Source organism: Pseudomyrmex gracilis, unplaced genomic scaffold, assembly GCF_002006095.1.
Source record: "Pseudomyrmex gracilis isolate BER0280 unplaced genomic scaffold, ASM200609v1 scaffold_327, whole genome shotgun sequence".
NCBI classification, from domain to species: Eukaryota; Metazoa; Arthropoda; class Insecta; order Hymenoptera; family Formicidae; genus Pseudomyrmex; species Pseudomyrmex gracilis.
This window is the reverse complement of record NW_018020911.1, coordinates 124,119-146,715: the sequence shown is the minus strand read 5'-3', so window position 1 is coordinate 146,715 and position 22,597 is coordinate 124,119. Positions and strand designations below refer to the sequence as shown.

The 22,597-nt window shown below is 36.9% G+C and overlaps 3 protein-coding genes across 3 annotated transcripts; all 3 read left to right on the top strand.

The window, feature by feature from the left end:
* Positions 1 to 335: 335 nt before the first annotated feature.
* On the top strand, positions 336 to 12,324 carry LOC109860102. Its single transcript, XM_020438970.1, has 4 exons — positions 336 to 354; positions 476 to 594; positions 7,280 to 8,130; positions 10,817 to 12,324. Exons 1-3 carry the CDS (start codon positions 336 to 338, stop codon positions 8,126 to 8,128), a joined length of 987 nt encoding a protein of 328 aa, XP_020294559.1. The 3' UTR covers positions 8,129 to 8,130; positions 10,817 to 12,324.
* On the top strand, positions 10,386 to 13,021 carry LOC109860101 (forkhead box protein O-like). Its single transcript, XM_020438969.1, has 3 exons — positions 10,386 to 10,397; positions 10,817 to 11,009; positions 12,753 to 13,021. The coding sequence occupies exons 1-3, from the start codon at positions 10,386 to 10,388 to the stop codon at positions 13,019 to 13,021; spliced, it is 474 nt and encodes a 157-aa protein (XP_020294558.1).
* A 5,837-nt stretch (positions 13,022 to 18,858) lies between these two features.
* On the top strand, positions 18,859 to 22,395 carry LOC109860085 (feline leukemia virus subgroup C receptor-related protein 2-like). The gene is given in 7 exon segments (XM_020438944.1): positions 18,859 to 19,623; positions 19,705 to 19,957; positions 20,046 to 20,283; positions 20,925 to 21,136; positions 21,317 to 21,420; positions 21,543 to 21,653; positions 21,746 to 22,395. Coding segments are annotated over 7 exon segments (1,476 nt in total). The 5' UTR covers positions 18,859 to 19,411; the 3' UTR covers positions 22,092 to 22,395.
* The last annotated feature ends 202 nt before the right edge of the window (positions 22,396 to 22,597 follow it).

Here is a 22,597-nt window from a genome sequence, read left to right as displayed (position 1 = left end):
CTTTGAGTAAGCACTTACGTGTACGATCGTAGTGAGAACCGTGATGTGTGAAGCGCGAATCAGAGAAATAGAAGAAGCGAGAGAAAAATCGAGAATTGGAATCTCTGGTATTGAGTCGCGGGACTTAGAAAATTCGGAATTTCTGTTAAGAGAGAAATTACATTGACCGATTGCACGGAATTTTTTAATCTCATGCAAACTGCATCTTGGAATCCAATTCGAAGTCGCAATCTGTTTCGGGGCTTCACAATTATTGCGTCACACTTTTCTATCTTTTATTACGCTAGCAAAAGTTCGTTTAATTTTTTTTTATTTTTTATTTTTTTTTTGATTGGATGAAGCGAGTATGTATTGGTACGTATCGATCGCGCGTGAAAAAAAAAAAACCTCGCTCGGGTCTACACCATTGCTGTCTCTCCTAGACGATTCGTGTCACGGAAATTTATGCAAAGTCACGCTCTTTTTGCAATTGCAGATCCCAATCAAGCGAATAACAATCATGTGAACAGCGTGTCGGAAGCTCTTCCCGACTCCGGGACAAAGACGTTCTACGAAAATTTGCCTTTCCACGGGATCCAAGCGCCGCCTAACAAGGTTAGTTTGATGATTATCGCATAAGAAAACGACGGTAGCGTTTTGTCAGAGAGCATGAGCTAGACTCGACTTGTAACCCTACCTACGTTATTAGCGTAATTGTGGAAATAATGACAGCAAATATATCAGTCGCGAAAGATCTGCGCCATTTGTAACATTGGGCATCAAAGCCACAGTGGAGCACATTTCAATTGTTTTTTTTTTTCTGTAAGGAAAAAGATGCTTAAAATTAAAAACAAATTTAGCTCCTTTTATATTTTTTTCTGTTTAGACGAGCGATACAGTTCAAGGACTACTTTGAAGTGAAATGACTTTAGACATTATCGTATACTAATATTTGATGCATTTTCCATCAGTTCGCCACGGAATTTCGTGAACAGCTCGTTGATTACCGGTTCCTTTCACTGACCCAAACTGACTGAAAATACGTTTGAGAGGTGATAGCGAGTGAAATGCGGCGAAGAGAGGCCGTGAGGGAAGATGGATATTAGCACAACCCTCTACGCCGTGTTCCCTCCTCTCTCTCTCTCTCTCTCTCTCAACCTCTTCCGTGGTTTCGAAGGCCTTCAGCACTTAGGAGCGCGCCTCGCTACTTAGACATATGGTTCCTTCGTATTGCGCTCACTTTGTGGAAGCTCAATCGTTGAAGTCCCTTTCGACCCTTATAACGGCGTTTCTTTCTCAGCGACTCGCTCTTTCTCTCTCTTTCTCTCTCTCTCTCTCTCTCTCTCTGTCCACCGTATTGCCGTACCCGCAATTAAGAGACCGCGTGCACAGACCACGAACGCCCACGATATTCGTCTACTTTATCGAATTACATCCACCAGGTGCATTCGTTACTACCCCTACCCCGCCTTCTCCCGGACCTCTTTTTACGAGCGCACCCACCCGCGTTCCATCGCGTTATCGCGGCTAATTGATTCACCCGAGCAGACGTTTAAATAATTAATTACACCATTTCACAACTGGGTTCTCTTACTGTTGGCATTTGAATAATTAGAATCGGAGTCGAGGTGATTTTCCTTCATCAAAAGAATCGCAATATCTTTTACGATAACGAACTTTATTACAAAATATGAAATGCGCAAATAAAATAGAATGAATAAGTGTGTGTGTGTGTGTGTCTGTGTGTGTGGCACATACGTGTTAAAGAAATCTGAATAATTCAAACGTGGATGCGGACTTTTGTGTTTTGCATTTACGCGCGGAAAAGTACCGTTGTGTGTAAACGAAGGTATCTCATTTCTTCTTCGTAATGAAAAGCTCACAAAACTACGTGAGCCACTATTATTGTTCGAGTTTCTCATACTTCAAAAACGCATTCGATTACATTGTCGGAAACTTTTACGATGCAAATTCTTCCATTTCAACCAATTCCGCGCCGCGTCGCGAGCGAGTAAATATATAGCGTTCTTCTGAATTGTCGCCTATATTCTACAAAGAATATATCCTCCTACACAACGTAAATTCGATTCGAATCGGGTTCTTTGTGCGCGCGAATCTGTTTTGATGGTAATACGATCGAATCGACAGTTATTTTCATCCGAAACATTATTCTCTCATATGTTACATACCTGACGGCAATTTTGCCGTTTCCTGTTAACGTTAAAAAATGTGATTTTATTTTTTTTCTCTAAATGTGTTTTGACATTTCTATATGCTAATACATTTATACATAATATATATGTTAAGAAAATACAAGAGAATTATAGTCAATTTGAATAGAAAGTGGTTATTAAAGTTACGCAACTGGTAATTTGCTGTCATTATTTCGCATCGATAGCGATAAATACACAATTGTCGGTNGCTTGTTGGTCTAGTTATAATGTTGCGCAATCTCTATTTTGCTGAAAATAGCCACGTCACGTGGGACATGGATTTGACGAAGCGTTTTAATTATGAAAATGATAATACTTTGCGCGGAGAAAAACGGACTGCGGATCGAAATTAAAATTTTCATCAAAATTTTCATCAACAATAACGTTATACTCTGCTGTCCTTCTTTATCTACCTTAAAAAAAAAAAAAGACAAAAAAAAAAAACACCTGTGCATCATATTAACAAATATGAATTTGTCATTTTCCTCTGAACTCTCTTTCAAATCTCATTAATTATTCAAATGAGTTTATGCACTTCACTTCGCGCTCGCTCGTCGGCTTGTCACATAATTATTTTTATATAACATGTACATTACGCACCGTTGTTGTGCGAGATAACGTTTTATCGATCGTTCTTACAGATAATTGCAATACCTATTGGTAATTTATAACGGTTATATATAATGCGGGGATAATTTACCGATGAGAAGTAAACGAACCTGTGTGTTAGTTATTAGCAAGTAAGCTGGCTTGTGCTATTAATTCTTCGCGCTGCCTCGATACATTTTTTACAAACTTGTGAAACTACTTTTATTAGCTATATAGTAAGTCTTATGGGCCAATCAATATGGCAAGAAAAAAAACGAACATCGTGGCGGGACAGGTAATTCAGTGCTGTACGAGTGTAACGAGCATTTCTATTATACTTTGACAGAAATAAATTCACTGCTTACTTCTTTTTTTTTTTTTTTCAACTTAATCGAACTCGCACTAACGTTTTCTTTAGATAAGATATAGATTGCTGCAATGAGTTTTCCAAGAATTCGTGTCTCACAACGGAATATGCAAACTCCGCACGAACGGTTTTTAAAAACAAAAACGTAATAACAATTACGTTATTATTTTCATCGGGATCGATGTGGCTGGGTTTTGTGCTGATTAATGAATAAATTGTTTGATTACACGCATACAACAGAAGCGTTACTTACGTTCTTCAGTATGAGGATAATAATTTTATCGAGAAAAAACTGGTTGTCTTTCAGTTCCTATTAATAAGTGGAAAAATTAATTCGGTAAATAACTCTCGACTGTCGATATACAGATGGGACGAAAAATATTGTGTGTAAATACGTAAATTTAGATTATTAATGCTTTTGTTATATTCGTATTAAAACCAAGCAGTAAGGAGGTAATTATTATATGCGGTACCGATAGCTTGTGATCTTTTTTTAATAAATTGCTCGTAGTTTAGACGTAGTTTATTATGTATATAAAATGCCAGAAAAGTACTTATATCTACGATCACACGCTTATAATTATTTAAATCTCTGTAATACCAACATGTTTGCAAACAAATATTCAAAATTTCATTTTTTTCAAAAATTTACAAATTCCAATTATACTGATGAACCGGTTTTATTTAGTAGAGAACACCTCTTGTTTAACATCGCAAACATTCACAAGCGCAAAGCTCATTTTGGCAAGCGCGCCAAGCGAAATTAGCCGAATCGGTTTACCTAATTCGCTAGTATTCACAATCCCCGCGCAATCAGAATCAATCAGTGAATAATTCGATGAGAGGCAATAAGCACGGTTACTGGTACGGGCATTCGATAATTAGAGCGAATGCCTAATGGGTGATTGTCCTAACGCATTGACAATACTCGCGGTATGCGCCATTTTCCAGGTGTTACGCCGTGATGTATTTCAATTTCTTGCAAAATTCAAAAACAACAAACAAAATTAATTGACTTATCAAAATACGGTTGTTGGTGCGTTTGTATATTATATTGTATTCAGGTTTGAATTGTTGCTCGATAAAGTTTCTGCTTTAATTGTTCCGAGTAATTCTTGAAATAATTTGATTTCACATGTAAAACTTCTGGTTTTGTGAATAATTGAATATTTTCGTAAAATGTCTCTTTGATTAATCTCTAACGGAACATCAATCGATCAGTTCAATCAATATCTAACNCAATAGAATGTAACGTTGTTAGAATCGCAAACCTCGGAAACAACCTCGAGTTAGCAAGTGTATAATATTAGAGCACAAGTTCAATCATCACTGGGAAACGCGGCGTAACTTTATCAGTGATCCTCGACCAAAGCGCCAATAGCAACTCAGAAATTGACATAGATTGCCTACTTACGTCCTACGGCGGAAGAGCGTCTTTTCCGGTCAATCTGCTATACGAAATTTCCCATCGCTAATTAAGTTAGCGCGATCGCCGAAACGGGGATTACCCTACGGGGATGTACACGAAGAGTTGTTTACCGCGTTGTCATCGGTCCGCGATAATCGAACGTTAGTCAGCACAGAACTATGGCCCGACCCGACGAGACACAGTCAAAGATTACTATCAGTATATATACGGTGTGTATATGCGAATGGCCGCTGGCTGCGTTTTGTTTTAGTTGGTTTCTCCTAAGTTTGCCCGAGTTTCGGCTTTGCATGGCACGTTGCATCATTCTGTCACGGCATCGCTGTGTTCCTCGCGGCCACCCAGCCGGGCTCTCAGCCTCTGCGACGGCAGTTCCGGTTACGAGTCGACCATGAGCCATCTGGGTCCTNACTACAATGTTTACAACGTGCCCAGGAGCAATTCTCCGATGCTCAAATACAACACCTTGAAGCCACGACGACGCAAGCAGAAGCACTCGCAGCAATTTTATTCGTTGCGGCTGTGCCGCAGACACGAGAGCATTCGCAGAAAGTACGAGCTNTACGCGATACCGATCTATAAGTGTCCGCACAAGACCGACAGCACGACCACGATCGCGACTATCTTACGATCGATGGAGGACGCGCCGTCCCTGACTTTGAGCCAGGCGTCGGCGTCGGTCAGCTTGTTAAGTCGATCGGCTCCGTCCACGCCGATCTTACCGCCGCTGTCACCGACGACGCCGCCGCCTCCGTCATCGCCACCGCCGTCATCGCCGCCGCCGCCACCGCCGCCGATACCGATGCCGAGGACGTCCAGAAAAACCGATCCGTCCAAACACACTTACCAAAATGTCCCACCTCCCGTTTTTCCGCCGAAAAACGCTTCGTTGCCTAAGCTTAAGGTTTGTCATCCATCGATGATCTTTGATACGAAGTCCCTACATCTGATGACGTTCGCGGACGTTGCGGTTTCTCGCTTCGCGATCGTTTCGCATTGTCGGCTCGTATTGTCAAAGTGGCATTTTACTGATTTTAATGTTGTGACACCAACGGTCATATTATAGTCGTGTAGAACTGTATTTTTTCGAAATATTAGTTATTTGTAATTTTCAATCTCCGACGAACTTTACCGGCAATCGGACAAAATGACTCATTGATGATAGATATTTACTTGTTAATTACAAGTGATTTCAAAAATTTCACACAAAAAAATTCCTTGTTCAATTATAAAATTACAAGTTACAGAGGAAAGAATATCCATAGTCTTAATTTTTTTTTATAATTTTAAAAACTAATATTTTATATTAATTAGACATGAATCCCCCAGTAAACATCGCATTAGATACAATTATGTTACTAATCTTATAATTTGCTTTAGCAGCGTATAATTTAGTCACGCTAGTCTGTGATAAGAATTAGACGTAATTTTATCTTCTTACGTAGCTCCGTAGTTGAAGAAAAAAATAGTTTAAATCTTTCTAAAAAAAAAGAAAAAAAAATCGCGCGACTTAACTGCAGATTCTCGCGAGATTTTCTGCGTCAATTACGTGAACGATTGCTTTTTGTAATTCCTTTAATTACGAGCGAACTGCGCCCGGTCGCATTAAGCTGCGATCGTTGCGAAAAAGCAACGTCCAACGAACGTAAAAGTCATTTTCGTTTCCTTTTTAAGCACCTTGAGTAACATTTAGCATCTCGCGCCTACTGCATGAGTACGTATTTACGTGTCCGTAATAGATATAATACAGCAGCTTCGAGCAAGTAGGAGGTTGAGTTGCTGGAAGCCGAGTTATAATCGGAAATCATATTTTCCCTGCTAAGCTGGATCCGGGCATCTATGTAGCGACCGCCCTTGTGCATGTTGGCCGCGCGTCAAGTAAGTTTTCCACTGTCACACACACACACGCTTAACCAATGAACTCTCTTTACTATGTTTCGAATACGGACGGATCTGAGATATTACTTCAAACGACAATATTGCAATTACGACATTCGCAATATTCGTTCGTACAATGTGTTTGTTTGCGTAAAAGTAATCTCTTCAACAAAGGATATCTTTTTCTTTTATCATCGAGCCACACAAACCTTGCGCGCGATTTTGCTGTTACAAATATGCGAGTGCAACTTGATTAAATACGTTTGACAAAATACTACACCAGGTATATTAGTATACATTAATATCGGAGCAACAGTTTTCGCCAGATATTGTTATGGAATCGTTGCACAAACGACCCGACTGTGAAAGCGCACACGTTGAAATTATATAGCACGAAATATTACCGGCATGCTCTTTTCTCTCTCTCTGTCTGTCTCTCTCTCTCTCTCTCTTATTGTCTATCGTTTAAACAATAGATTAACATAAATTGTATGTGAACTGATCGCGAACCGTACTCGTATTTACACATCAAATTTCCTCTGTGAAATCGATCTATTGATGTGGCTTTTTATGATTGCGTCGAAATAACAATACCGATACCTAATAACGTTCGTATAGAACGGAACGCAGCGATAATCGCTTTTGTACATACATAGTATATTTATTTTCTGCGAAACAGAAGAAGAAACGAAAGTAATTTCTCAACCCCGTCCGCGGTTTCTCTCTCATGCACATTCCACACCACGTCGTTTGTTTTTTTTTCTTTTTAACAAAATCTCGCGCGTTCGCGTCTAGCCTGATCCCAACTACTAACCATGCCTGTTGCAGACCGACAGCCTATTCAACTACAAAGAACACTACCAGCAGCAGCAGCATCGGCAGGAGATGCAGCAGTACAGTTACCCGTTACCGAGCAACAGTTCGAACCAACTAACACTGCCACTAACGCGAAACCTCTACCAATCCTCGATAGTTAGTCCTCTGCAGACCTCTTTCGTCCACACTAACAATATCCGGCCGTCCACCCTGATGCACCGCGAGGCCGCCAATACCGGCAATCATCCGCCCGCGGTGCATCAGGACGAGGAGCAACAACAACCGCCGCCGAGTTACGGCCAGATTAATCATGACGCGAGGCAGTCGTCGTCGCGTCGACACGCGACGAATCGGCGTAACGAGCGTAATCGAAAGTATCGGAATCGAGCGCCGAGCGATCGAAGCAAATCGAAGCAGAATCGCGCACAGAGAGGAGACAACACCGTTCCTCCTCCGCAACGACGTAACGACGGCTCTATCGAGAACTCGCCCGCGCGCGAGACCGTCTTCCGTCAGATCCCGGACTTGGGCGTACCCGAGAGGATGTACAAGATCTCGTATCCGCACTACTACGAGGACGAGGACATTGCGGAGTGTTCCACCGAATTTCCCAGATTAAACTCGACGGTGGCGCGTCAGCAGCAACAACAGCAGCCGTGGGAGCGCCAGTCGAATCGCTGCGTCGCCGATAACAACACGCCGCAATTCGCGAGTGACGCGAACGATGCGAAAATTCGCGGCAAAACGTCGAAGACGAGACTATCAACTACACTAGACGACACCCGCAAGCCGTCCGCGCCCACGATAATGCAATACGCTGAACTTCACTTCCGAGATGTCGGTCAGGAGATCGATGTCTAAAGGTTAGTGGCCCGAATTCTCTTGTGATTTCGAATCCTCTTGGCGTGATCGTCGCACCGGAGCGACGTTCGACTACCGGAGAACGCGACGCGACACGCTCCTCGCGCGACTGATCGCATTTTATCTGAGGAATCCGTGGCAATTTGTTTAAAGTCCCCCGAGACCCCGGTACTCTCCTGCGTCTTATAAAGGTATAATATACTTCCGCGCGTGCTGAGAACATGTTCTTTTACGCTATTCTTCTACGTACGTCACCTTTAAAGGTAGGGCAAAGTTGACATATATATATATATTTTCTCTTCGTTTTTCCTCTTCTGCTTATTTTCTCCTCGAGATATCACTTTCTTTCCGATGCCAATCTAACGATTGAGCTTTTGTCTTGTGTGACGTTTTCGTTTATTCAGTTTTGCGTGCGCGTTTTATTCAGTTTATTTTAATTCTTTGTGTTTGATGCTTGTTGCGTTTTTAGTTTTTAATTTATTTATATTTTCTGCTTTCGATTTAACAATCACTCCTTAAATTTTAAGGCACGATACATCAACTTTGTGCTTTTTGATGCTTGCGAAAGGCAACCTTTAACCTGCGTATTTTCGTGCGCGCGTTTATAATTTTATATATTATCTTACAAACAATGTGCGCCGTTACTTTTACCAGGTTCACAAACATTTCTTTCCAGAAACAAAACTATTTTATTGACATAACACACGTACCTAACGTGATTTTCTGGATGTTTCAAATAGGTACTACCGATTATATATATCATCGTAAGTATTTTCTAACAAAAAAAAAAAAAAAAAATCACCGGAGGAACAATTCGGAGGAGAAATCCACTGCTCTGAAGACTTAAAGCAAGAAGAGAGTAAATAGAATAGAACGGAACGTTATTATTTGTGCAGCGTGTACACTTAATCTCGNGATTAAAATCCTTTTATTGACTTTTCGTGGAAATTATTTACACGTGTGTAAAACGTGTTTTCCGGAACAAACTGCCAGTAATTTCGCTTCCAATTTGTCGAGAAACGATTTTTCTTCAATGGGTGTATCTTCAATTGGTACATCTTGCATGTTTCTGTATCTCTCTCGAACGTATATACTCGCCCGCAAGGCGGCTGATAAAAAAAAGACACAATAAAATATGAAAAACGAAAAAAAAAAACAAACAAAAACAGAACAAAAGAATTGTTGCACGCATATCAATTGTATATATCAATGTTTGTTCATAGGAGGGTCAAGTGACAAAGAGCGATACGTACATTTACTAGGACAGTTTGGCGTCCGANAAATCTTGTAGGTACATTGTACGGAGTACGTCACGTTGCTTACACGCATAACGTAAATTGAGACATTACGAATTGAGATTCTACAAATACATACAGAATGTTCATATTAGCAAGAGATGCGGAAAGAACGTCAACTTCGCTTCATTCTCTTGTGTGTAGAGTTAGCACTTCAATTTCACATTTCCTTTATAAATTAAATAATTTTCTTTACATTTATTATTTTCTTGCAATTTTCTTTACATTTTATTTTCATTATTTGTTTAATTTTGCTTACGTGTAGCCGAGTTCACATTTTATTATAACCTTGCTTTGTTAGAAAATTGTATAGAGAATTATAATTTTACTTCATTTAAATTACGTACATTTTTTACATATACTGTTTTCTTGCAAATTACTTTCAATATTTATTTATTCCTTTTTTTTCTTACTTTCGCTTATTTAGTATAAACGTATATATTATATAAACGTCGCTTGCTTCATAGAAAATTGTTAGGATGTTTGCTAAAAAATATTCTGAAATGTTGACATTACAGCTTCATTNTGTCGCATGATATTACACTTGTATGTAAATTGAGAGAGAAATATTCAATATATCTTTGCAAAATGCGAATCTTTGTCAACTGTCAATTACCATATACGACGACTGTGGTTGTCATTCTTGCCAGACCGACAAAAGCTTTCAATGAATTATGTATTACAATGTATACCAAGTTGAAACGACAGTTCCTTTCAATTTCAGAACTCTACGCATTTGATATTCAAACGTCCGGCATGTAACACGATGATGATACATCACGTTTAATTTTAACAGTTGACGGGAGCTAAGATTTTTTACAAGTTATTCAAACGTTCAATAGTTGCTTAATAATTCTCTCAACCCCTTTCAATGAGATCCGTTGTCCGACTCATGTATTCGTCCTAGACGCGTCGTTGCCTAATTGACTGACNTCGACAAACGAGAGAGCTTAATACCCGAAATGGCGCACCAGGTCATTTGTCGATCGCTTGCACAGCGAATCCGTGTGTTACGAAACTTCGCGAACAGTCCGCCGTAGAACTATTGTGTGTGTAATCGTCCGTGCAACACGATTAGAGAAAGAAAGAGAGAGAAAGAGAAAAAAAAATAGAGAGAGAGAAAGAGAACTCGGACAATATAGAAGTTGAAAAGACGTCTTAACTCTTGATTACTTGTGTGAAATCTCTCTTTGTAGACTCATTTAAATTACAACGTATTTTTCGTGAACTAAAGTTTTTTTTTTTTTTTACATACCGAGAAGAGAGATCGAAATTTTACATTAAAACATTGAAAAAAAAAAAAGCACGTCAAAGACGTCTTCTAAACACTCGTATTGTCTGAAAAACAGGCCATTTTCATCCCGAGATATTTGTCATTTTCTGTTTAACGCAGCCCTTCAAACCGGAATTCTCGGATCTCGATTACGCGGACGTGGACTACAGGTCGTACGGGCCGATTAACTATAAGGCCGCCAGTATCGCGCTTCTCCAAAATCGGCAGCAGCAGCAGCAGCAGCAGCAGCAACAGCAACAACAACAAGCGCAACAGCAGCAGCGACTTTTGGAGAGGAGGCCGCAGATGTACGGTGCTTCGGACGATAACGAGGAATTGCTTTAACCTTTTCCCTGTTTTCACCGTTTCGTTGACGTGGTTCGATAACAATCCAGCTTTCTCGGGGAGATGCAATACTGTTTCTTTATTTTTTTTTTTTTTTTTGCAAGCAAAAATATATATGTCGATAGAAACTCGCTGCAGCATGTTAAATTCGACATTTATAAGATACACGTTGCGTCGTAATGTCTTTCGTGGAATTATTACGATTCTCATGCAAAATAAATTTAACGAGTTATGAATTTTACAATTTCACGTCGTGTACCGCTTATTTAACCGAACACGATTTTTCACACATCGAGAAGCAAGAGTTTTAATTGAAACGCGCAATTGAGTGCTTTTATAGCGGATAGCCTAAAAAGTCCAATCAAAAAATTCACAACTTTAATTTAAAAATTAAAAAAAATTTACTTTGTCACTCGCTAAATGAATAGCTCCGGTTAAAAATACATTATTAAAATGAATGCGCAACAGAGAGAATAAAACACAATTTTGTTCGCTAAAACCAAAGAGCCATGAGAGAGCTTCCCTTCCTCGCATCACGAGGCAATCGAGTTGTATAATTATAAGTGCTTGTAATTACTCGCGCGATTTTGCTTCCGAAAAACACATCCGGGGATCAGTCTATCTGTACAGATTAACGTACGCTTAATATGTTCTTTATATACGTAATACGATTATTTATGTTATAAATTTTTTTTTTTTTGCTTTCTATGTTCCGTGCTATATTTTACATGCCATATCTACGTATGTGTCGTAACATATACTTTTANCTTAGACGGGACTAGATTATTTTGATTGTACATACACGTTTTTTTTAAGAAAAAAACGCGATCGAAATCGACTCGTCCCCAAGCACCTCATCGTCGTGCCACGACGACGTAAGAATTCAACAGAACGTATGAGCACGATGAGAACACATCAAAGATTACGAAAAACGAAAAAATTGTGTGCGATATTTGTAAATTTATAAATGTATTGTACCTTTATACATGGGAGTATTGATACGCGGCATACAACATTTATACAAACTGTACTACATGTGTTTTGGGATCAAATAATCGAAATAAATGTGTGTGCGAGAGAGTCGTGGCGATAGAAAACAAAATATCTGTTGTCTATCGAGTTATAAAAAAAAAGGAAAGTGGAACATATCGCAATCCGTGTTATTAATCCCCTATTTATCCGTTATATACATATATATATATATATTCTGTATCATTGTTATACACGTAATTATTGGAAGGCTGCGCGCTAGAAAGTATATACGATTCTGTTGGGACATTACTCTCTCGTATATCTTCTTACATGCGTTTGTAAATTTGTAAGTTAAGAGAATAATCTAACGATAATTGAGTTATATTATATATGTACAAATCTCGACACAAAGTCGCGCGGATTAAAATCGCGAACATAGTTCAGTGGCTTAAACCTCTGTCTCGCGAGTTTTTCTTGTAAATAATAATAATAATAATAATGGGTCATTATACACAACTTTTAATTAACTGATATCGTTAGCGCTCATTGATCGCGAATCGCGATCGTGGGATAACGATAACACATTTTACCGAAAATATTGATTTGATTAATTGTTCGATTGTTTTGTGAAAAATGTTTGAATATTTTACATACATGTTAGAATTTACATAAAAAAAAGANAAAAAAAAAAAAGCACGTCAAAGACGTCTTCTAAACACTCGTATTGTCTGAAAAACAGGCCATTTTCATCCCGAGATATTTGTCATTTTCTGTTTAACGCAGCCCTTCAAACCGGAATTCTCGGATCTCGATTACGCGGACGTGGACTACAGGTCGTACGGGCCGATTAACTATAAGGCCGCCAGTATCGCGCTTCTCCAAAATCGGCAGCAGCAGCAGCAGCAGCAGCAGCAACAGCAACAACAACAAGCGCAACAGCAGCAGCGACTTTTGGAGAGGAGGCCGCAGATGTACGGTGCTTCGGACGATAACGAGGAATTGCTTTAACCTTTTCCCTGTTTTCACCGTTTCGTTGACGTGGTTCGATAACAATCCAGCTTTCTCGGGGAGATGCAATACTGTTTCTTTATTTTTTTTTTTTTTTTTGCAAGCAAAAATATATATGTCGATAGAAACTCGCTGCAGCATGTTAAATTCGACATTTATAAGATACACGTTGTGTCGTAATATCTTTCGTGGAATTATTACGATTCTCATGCAAAATAAATTTAACGAGTTATGAATTTTACAATTTCACGTCGTGTACCGCTTATTTAACCGAACACGATTTTTNACACATCGAGAAGCAAGAGTTTTAATTGAAACGCGCAATTGAGTGCTTTTATAGCGGATAGCCTAAAAAGTCCAATCAAAAAATTCACAACTTTAATTTAAAAATTAAAAAAAATTTACTTTGTCACTCGCTAAATGAATAGCTCCGGTTAAAAATACATTATTAAAATGAATGCGCAACAGAGAGAATAAAACACAATTTTGTTTGCTAAAACTAAAGAGCCATGAGAGAGCTTCCCTTCCTCGCATCACGAGGCAATCGAGTTGTATAATTATAAGTGCTTGTAATTACTCGCGCGATTTTGCTTCCGAAAAACACATCCGGGGATCAGTCTATCTGTACAGATTAACGTACGCTTAATATGTTCTTTATATACGTAATACGATTATTTATGTTATAAATTTTTTTTTTTTTGCTTTCTATGTTCCGTGCTATATTTTACATGCCATATCTACGTATGTGTCGTAACATATACTTTTATCTTAGACGGGACTAGATTATTTTGATTGTACATACACGTTTTTTTTAAGAAAAAAACGCGATCGAAATCGACTCGTCCCCAAGCACCTCATCGTCGTGCCACGACGACGTAAGAATTCAACAGAACGTATGAGCACGATGAGAACACATCAAAGATTACGAAAAACGAAAAAATTGTGTGCGATATTTGTAAATTTATAAATGTATTGTACCTTTATACATGGGAGTATTGATACGCGGCATACAACATTTATACAAACTGTACTACATGTGTTTTGGGATCAAATAATCGAAATAAATGTGTGTGCGAGAGAGTCGTGGCGATAGAAAACAAAATATCTGTTGTCTATCGAGTTATAAAAAAAAAGGAAAGTGGAACATATCGCAATCCGTGTTATTAATCCCCTATTTATCCGTTATATACATATATATATATATATTCTGTATCATTGTTATACACGTAATTATTGGAAGGCTGCGCGCTAGAAAGTATATACGATTCTGTTGGGACATTACTCTCTCGTATATCTTCCTACATGCGTTTGTAAATTTGTAAGTTAGGAGAATGATCTAACGATAATTGAGTTATATTATATATGTACAAATCTCGACACAAAGTCGCGCGGACTAAAATCGCGAACATAGTTCAGTAGCTTAAGCCTCTATCTCGCGAGTTTTTCTTGTAAATAATAATAATAATAATAATAATAATAATAATAATAATAATAATAATAATAATAATAAATGGGTCATTATACAACTGTTAATTAACTGATATCGTTAGCGCTCATTGATCGCGAATCGCGATCGTGGGATAACGATAACACATTTTACCGAAAATATTGATTTGATTAATTGTTCGATTGTTTTGTGAAAAATGTTTGAATATTTTACATACATGTTAGAATTTACATAAAAAAAAGAGAAATGTGTACATTAGACGTGCCCGTTAGATAACGCTGTAATAAAATTATAGCCTGNAAAAAGACTCGATCGCGTCTAAAAAGCGCGACTACGATTAATAATAATTTATACTGTTTAACGCGTGAACGATAAACTAGATAGCACAGAAGACCGGCGCTTCCACGATGATACCACTCTATCTTATCTTTTTATTTACGCATTCTCAGTCTATTTTCTCTCTTTATTTTTTTGGGGTTTTAATTATACATGTATGTCGCTCNATTCGATCGCGGCAAAAATTTGCGATTCAAAACCAAATTTTATCGNAAATTGAGAGAAAGATAATTTATATATCGTCGTATAATTTATTCACGAAAAAAAGGTCGATTTCAAATTTATCGAGAATATACAAATGAAACACACACCTTGAAACGCGTGTTAAGTCCTCGATACGTCTNGATGCATCATGTAGTTTTACAGGATGTGCCGTGCGAACTTAAACTCAATTCGAGTTCAACTTTGTCGAGCAAACGTACAAGATAAGAGATAATAATCGTGCTAATTATTTGTTAAGATTTAATTAGTTTTTTTTTTTTTTTTGTAAGAAACAAACACGTGTTCATCAACGTGTCATCGTGAATTATCTCTGGTTCTACCCGTTAAAAGAAAAGAAAACATATTTTTCTATTTTTATTACGTTTTTGAAAGCAACGCGTATACACACACACACACACACACAAAAAGATAGAATTTAATTCTGAAATAATACGCATATTCGTACGATATGAATTGGACGAAACGTATCTTCATCAGAGAAAATTAGACTTTATAAAGCCGGATGGGATTCAAATGAATGAAATAATAGAAGACCGGAGAGTAGATATCTCCTTTATCGATATTCAATTATTATGTGAAATATTTATTCAGNATTCGGATATCCGATATATTAACAATGGTTTATTATCGTCATTGAAAANATGCAAATAATATGTGCGCGACCGAGCACCACACATTTTATTAAAAAGAAAAAAAAAAGAAAAAAAAAAATTAAATCTGCCTCAATGCGGCTGATATTGATGCAATACTGTCAATATCGGTCTGCTCACCTTACAAAAGGATGTGCGCGTTCTCGTAATTATCGATATGGCTCTCTTTATCAAAGCGCATTGCATTGATAATTTTGTAGTTATGACCGCATTTGAATTACCTAATATTTGAAATGAGTTTTGATAATATTTCAAAATATTTCCTTTCACCATCAGAATCGTTATACACAATTAACAATTAATTAATTAATTAATTAATTAATTAATTACTCGTTGATTTTCTATAGACATTTCTGTACAAAAATACCGTGTTTATATATAAAACATATGAAAACAAAATTTTCGTAGAGTGTGAAAAGACTCTTGAAAATTGTTGGAATTAAAGTGTAAGCGTCTCGATAAACGTCCGGCCGATGACGACATATTATTATATTCGAAACTAGCCAACAAACACATACATATGTAATAAGGATAATCTGTTATGAATGTATCTGTGTAATATAACTTTCTCATCACCCCCGTGAACTGTTGCTCGGTGAATTGAAACAGTGTTTAAAGCGCACTCTCTCTATGTATATATATGTGTATATTTAGAGCGACACACCCGCAAATTACCATCAAAAATCACATTAAAAAACTGTAACGCAGTAACATACAATAACAATCGAATAACCGATAAAATGTGTGTAGATTTTAATGAAACATTTATAAAACTCCGAACGCGCGCGATTATTTCCTTCAATTCCGCGAGAATAGCAATTGATTATTTGTAATATATTTGCGCACACATACAAGTAATTGGAAAAAAGTAATTGTGCGTAAAACGAAAAAGGTATAAGTAATCGTGACAATTTGTTAAGTGAAAATATGTATTAGATGTACGCGCGAGGAACTCGGTTATATACGGGAGCGGTGAAGCACACGAATNACATATTTTTACAATGACAATTGTACGTTTCTATATGTACGACGTTTCCTTTTGACTTACAACAAAATGTTTCTTTAATACGCATCGTTGTGTAAAAATAATTAAACTAATATAACAGTGCATTTAAAAGAAAATAAAAAGATTAACGAATGAGAAAAAGGTACATTAGAGATGTTTAATTTTGTAATAAAAGCTATAGAGTTATGTAAGTTTAAGAAAAAATTGTATTTGCGTCGNCTTTATTGTTAACGTGTAACGCGTCCAATAAAATTCTGTTATACGGAACGTTTCACTCTTTTTTTTTTTTTATCGCCCTGGAACGAAGCAAAAGAGAAAAGTGCATAAAACGACTATATATGTTTTTGACATATTTTTTTAATATTAAAATTAGTTGTTTTATTTCACTTACAACAAATTGCGCGTCGCAGACTATATAGTTATATAATATAATTTATACACAAGTTTCTTATTGTTTATTTTTAAATAAACACACATGTTAAGTTCTGAGAAAGATTTGTTTCANTGATATAAATCTAGATCCGAACATAAAGAGAATGTCGCATGGATTTTTATATCTCTACCAGTTAAGCCGACCGTGAGCGACGTTCTCAATTTTATATNNGAATCAACACGTTGGAAAAATGCCGAATTGAATTTTCCGATATCACGAAATNCTGACGTGTGAAAATTCTCACGTCGATAGAAAACGTATTGCGTATTACTTGTGCACATCTATTCTCCGATCAAACCTATGGTAGTATCGATATCGCAATATCGGAGAGTCCTCCAACCTCCCCCCCTCCCTTCCCTGTTACTCTAAGGCATAAAGTTCAATTTAGTAACTTCACAATATATGATTACGAAATAAACTATATATTCATCCACACCCTCTCTCTTCTGATGCGGTACGTTTTCGATCGAAAACCAAATATTATGATATCCTCGTAATTCTCGCGTGCACGCGCGCGCAATAAATAAATTCCCAAGCGAAATATGTACTGTATCACAATTAAGCGCGTGTAGCAAGCCGTGCGCACTTTGCAGCAAGTAATATTTTAGTTATGGCAGTAATTGACTCTCTATGGAGCTATTTTCTGAATGCATCGATACGATAGGGGGAGTTCCCCTATGGTGCCGGACGGCACCTAATACCGGACATAGCTATATGTCTGCGACATTTGAAACGTTGCCGTTATTTCGCGTAACCCGTAGAAGGGATGGAACAAGCAACAATTAGGTTTTGACACGTACCAGTCGNGCGTGAACAGCTAAGGAGATCGATTGATTGTCGGCATTTGACGGGAAGCCGGTACGTCGCATAAATTATGAAGTATTATCTCTACTAATTTTCCTGGCCAAAAGACGCGTGCGTGAGTTGCGTTATCATATCTTTTGGTCAAGTTTTTTTAATTACCTTTGTATTTTGTGNACTTTACAGTGCACTGGTTTTTACAAAAAAAAAGAAATTGTTTTTAACGCGTTTGCTGTGCCCTAATTTCGGACAGAACGTTTTCCCCTGTTACAGAACAGTACGAATCTTGTGCGTGTTTCTTTACAGTAGTGTTTATTATTTTCAGAGGTTAAAANATGCATCTAAGCAACATGAATATTAAGAAAAAATGTTCAAAGAGGCAAACCAGAAGACAGTCTGTGTAGTTTGTTTGGAAAACAACGAATGAAGCTGGATTCAGTGTTCAGGATGTCAAAAATGGGCACACGAGACGCCGACATCCCCAAATGTTCTCTGACTACTATATATATGTGATTACTGCAAATTATATTAAAACTGTTCTGAGTTACGTTAGTAACTCTTNCAGTGTTCGGTACCAGGTGCCACTTAATGATCTTGTAAAATCATATACCAAAGTTTAACGTTAAAGTAAGTTAACTATTTTATTGGTGATTATTTTGTTGCTTTATTTTTGATTCCTAATATGGAGGTTATAAATAACGCAAAATAAAAAGAGTAAAATATTACTTCGTTCCTTTTATTTAAGAAAAATCTTGAGCGTCCGGCACTAGGGGAATTCCCCCTGTATGTATTTTATACGTTGAAGTGTGTGCAAGTGAAACATAATGAGAGAGAAAGACAGAGATACCTTTAATATCTCTTATATTAATATTATTTTTATTGTACACATGACTGAGACAATGTAATGTGAATATATATAACAAATTAATCAAGTTAAATATTATTAGTAATTATTACTATTTGAAACAAAAATTGTTGCTATATAAAATGCTGATAAGAACTAAATATCACGAGATAAAGTAAGTAAGTCCTTTTTGAGACTTTAGGCTAATAAAATCATTCTATTTGATCATGAATGTGAGATAAGGTAAAATTACCAAGTGAGATTAAGTTGTGCGTTCGAGTTAGTAATGTCACCGACATACAGTTACACTTTGTCTCAATTGTGAACAACAACTTATACTGCCGTGTCATCTGTGTAATCGACTCATGAAACAGGAAAAAAAATAAAATATAACTTTGTGGAAGTCAAGATTCGACAAGGAAATTTCGGGTTTTTATGCGGCCGTAAACCGTTTCGCACATACAATCTACAGACATTATTGCACAAATGTCGGGAATGACAATTTGAATATTTCTCGCGAACAAACAATTTAAAAACTCTAGTATTTGCGTATTTTTCGTCGTAAGTTAAAAATCGTGCAATTTTCGTAATTCAAGCGACTGGCATCGTGAGCGCACGTCGCGAAAACGCGTGTCGCAAAAGCGTCGAGAAATGGCAACGTTAGAAGATAAAAGTCTTAGAGAAGTAATCGCTGTAAAAAATTCGACAAAAATAATGAAAAAAATCGAGCAATCGGACACCGAGCCGTTAAAAATAAAAACTTACAAAAAAAGATGGCTAATACTCGCTATTTTCATGATTTATACCTCATCAAGTACTTGTCAGTGGATAGAATACTCGATTATAACTAACATAGTTACAAGGTATTGTAATTTTGTTTTAAACTTTAAAAACATTCGGATGCATAAATACACACAAAGTGTCTTTCTTCGTATATTATTCAGATATTACCAAGTGTCTTCGTTAATGGTTGACTGGACCTCAATGTCATTTATGATATGTTACGTGATATTCATATTCCCAGCGACATATGTGGCCGACAGATACAGTCTACGCTGTACCGCTATCTTGGCAACCGGCATGACCTGCTTGGGTTCCTGGATAAAAACTTTTTCTGTTAGTTTTAATCATTTTAAAAATTCTTGATGTTTTTTATTTCTTTTTTTTTTTTTAATTTGCGCGCTTTCCTTATTCTTTGTATCATCTTCTTACCTGTTGTTCTAATTATTTGATTGTGCTCAGTCATATATTTTCTCAATGATAATTAAAGCTTTACGCTTATTAGACTTTAATATTACCGTCGCCGGGACGTTTGGCCGCGCAATGGTTTCCCGCCAGCGAACTATCGACTGCCACGTCTCTGGGTATTTTTGGCATACAATTAGGAGTGGCACTGGGCTTTCTCCTGACACCGGTAATAGTGAAAAATCACGAAAACTTGGACGAAGTCGGCAGCGATCTGTCACGTTTATGTTGGATCGTTGCAATCGTCAGCACAGTTGGATTTCTTCTAGTGCTTCTATGTAAGTTTATAAAAACGTAATATACAAAAAGTTTTATTACTAAACAATATTTACAATATATTTATATTAACAAAGTGGTTTTAATATATAATACGTAATTTTTCAACATCAGAACAACGGAACTCGTCAAAAAGACGGATTTCAAGAAATCCGTCAGAATTCCGCAAGAAATGCAAATCTGCGAGAAATATTCTGAGTAGTTTTGTTTTAACAAGAAAAAAATAAATAAAATAACAAAATTCTTTGTAGCTGAAAGCTTTTTTATTGATTATTTATTTAAAAACAAAAAAGCAAATAAATGTTTTTTTCCAAAACATCCGTTAAATTAATAAATATTTTTGAAAATATAAAATGAAAATAAAAACAATAACAAATAAATGTTTGTTTTTTTTTTTTAAATATTCGTTAAATTAGCGAATGTAGCAAAATTAAGTGCACACTCGAGTCTGGTTGTTCCAATGAAATGTGGTCTTAATCAAATTTTCAACGTGTGGCTAGTTTCTGTTTCGATACAGTTAACAATTCACTTTAATTCGAAACTTTTTCCTGATAATGGACTAATTAATTAAAGATCGTTTCGGTTCTCTAAAAAAAAAAAGGTTATCGCTGCTTTAATCTTCTCAATGTACATTTTGCTCCAGTATTTCAGAACGAACCAAAATTACCGCCGAGCGAAATGCGCGCGCTGCAAAAACTAAATCAGAGAAAGAAAGGTGAGGAATTTGTCGGGCCAATTAAAAAGCTCTGCAAAAACAAAAACTTTATCATTCTCTGCAATTCCTACGGTCTGAACATCGGCATGTTGAATGTCCTCGCAACGTTGCTGAATCAAATATTCCTCGCGCATTTCGAGGTGAGTTTAGTGAATTTTGAACACAACGTGGAAAATCAAATATAAAACGAAGGAAATTGGAGCAAATATTTGCGAATTCACGTTACCTAATACAAAGAATATTTTTATATATTTCTTTAACACACATATATTCACACATGGAACAAATTTTTGCACACGTGTGTGTTTCTGTGTGTGTAGAACGGCGAAGAGGACGCGGGTAGAATTGGCTTGGCTTTAATTCTCACTGGCATGGCCGGTTCCGTTACTTTCGGCATCGTCCTTGACAAAACGCACAAGTTCAAGTAAGAAAGAGATATTTGCAATCACAGTTTCAGAGGTATAATTCGAATTTCTCAAATTCGATTGCTTGTCGTGAAAAAATTCACGCAACTTGTTGAGAAGTGAAAATTTACATTTTTTACAGAGAAACCGCGGTGGCTGTATACTTTTTCTCATTATGCGGTCAGATATTATTCGCGGTGTTCACTTGTTTCGCCATTAAATGGATGGTATACGTGTCGGCGATCTTTCTAGGGTAACGTACATGTTACACTTTCGCCTGTTTTTTTTAAAAAGTTGTAACAATTTCTTGTGCGAGTAGCGCGTATTTTGCATTTGTTTTTACAGATTCTTCATGTCGGGATATTTGTCGTTGGGATACGATTTGTGCACCGAATACACGTATCCGGAATCGGAGAACATATCTGCTGGAATTCTTAACATAACGAACAACGCTTACGGCGTCATATTTACCGTAGCAATGGGATTGTTATTACAAGCTTATGGCGATATTCCGGTGCACATAAGCATATTCGTGTTTCTATTAATCGGTTTTATCTTAACCATATTGACGGAAGATGAACAAAAACGACAGGATGCGAGAAGACAAATTCAGTACGAAGGAGTTGCAAAGACTGAAAAAGACAATATCGACGACGTTCAAGAAATCAAGCCACGATCAATTAACTCGTAACGTTAATTAATGAGTGACACGTCAAATTTTTGGTGCGTTTTAATAAATAATAATTTTTATGTGGACATTTCAAAAAATGATAAAAAAAAAAAACAAATGCGAATATAAAAGCCATATATAATATGCCAATGTAAATTGGTAAACAAATATATTTTAGACGCACAATGTTCAAATGTAGTACATTTTTAAAACAATATATATTTAAAAAACAACCGAAAAAAAAGATTGCAAAATATAAAACTAAAAAATTATATGCAATATTGTGAAAATGTATTGCAAGCCGAAAGGCCATCAATAAATAAACTTGCAGAAAATAAATAATATTCTGTCCCTTCTATATCAAATCCTCTTTGTGTATAGAAAAATGCTGCTTTGCAGATTTCAAGCTTTGATTTTAAATTTGGAAAGCAATTTTAGCGATTGCTCTTTTCTTAAATTGCGTAACAAGAGAGAGAGAGAGAGAGAGAGAGAGAGAGAGGAAGAGAAAATTTAACACGGAGACGCGA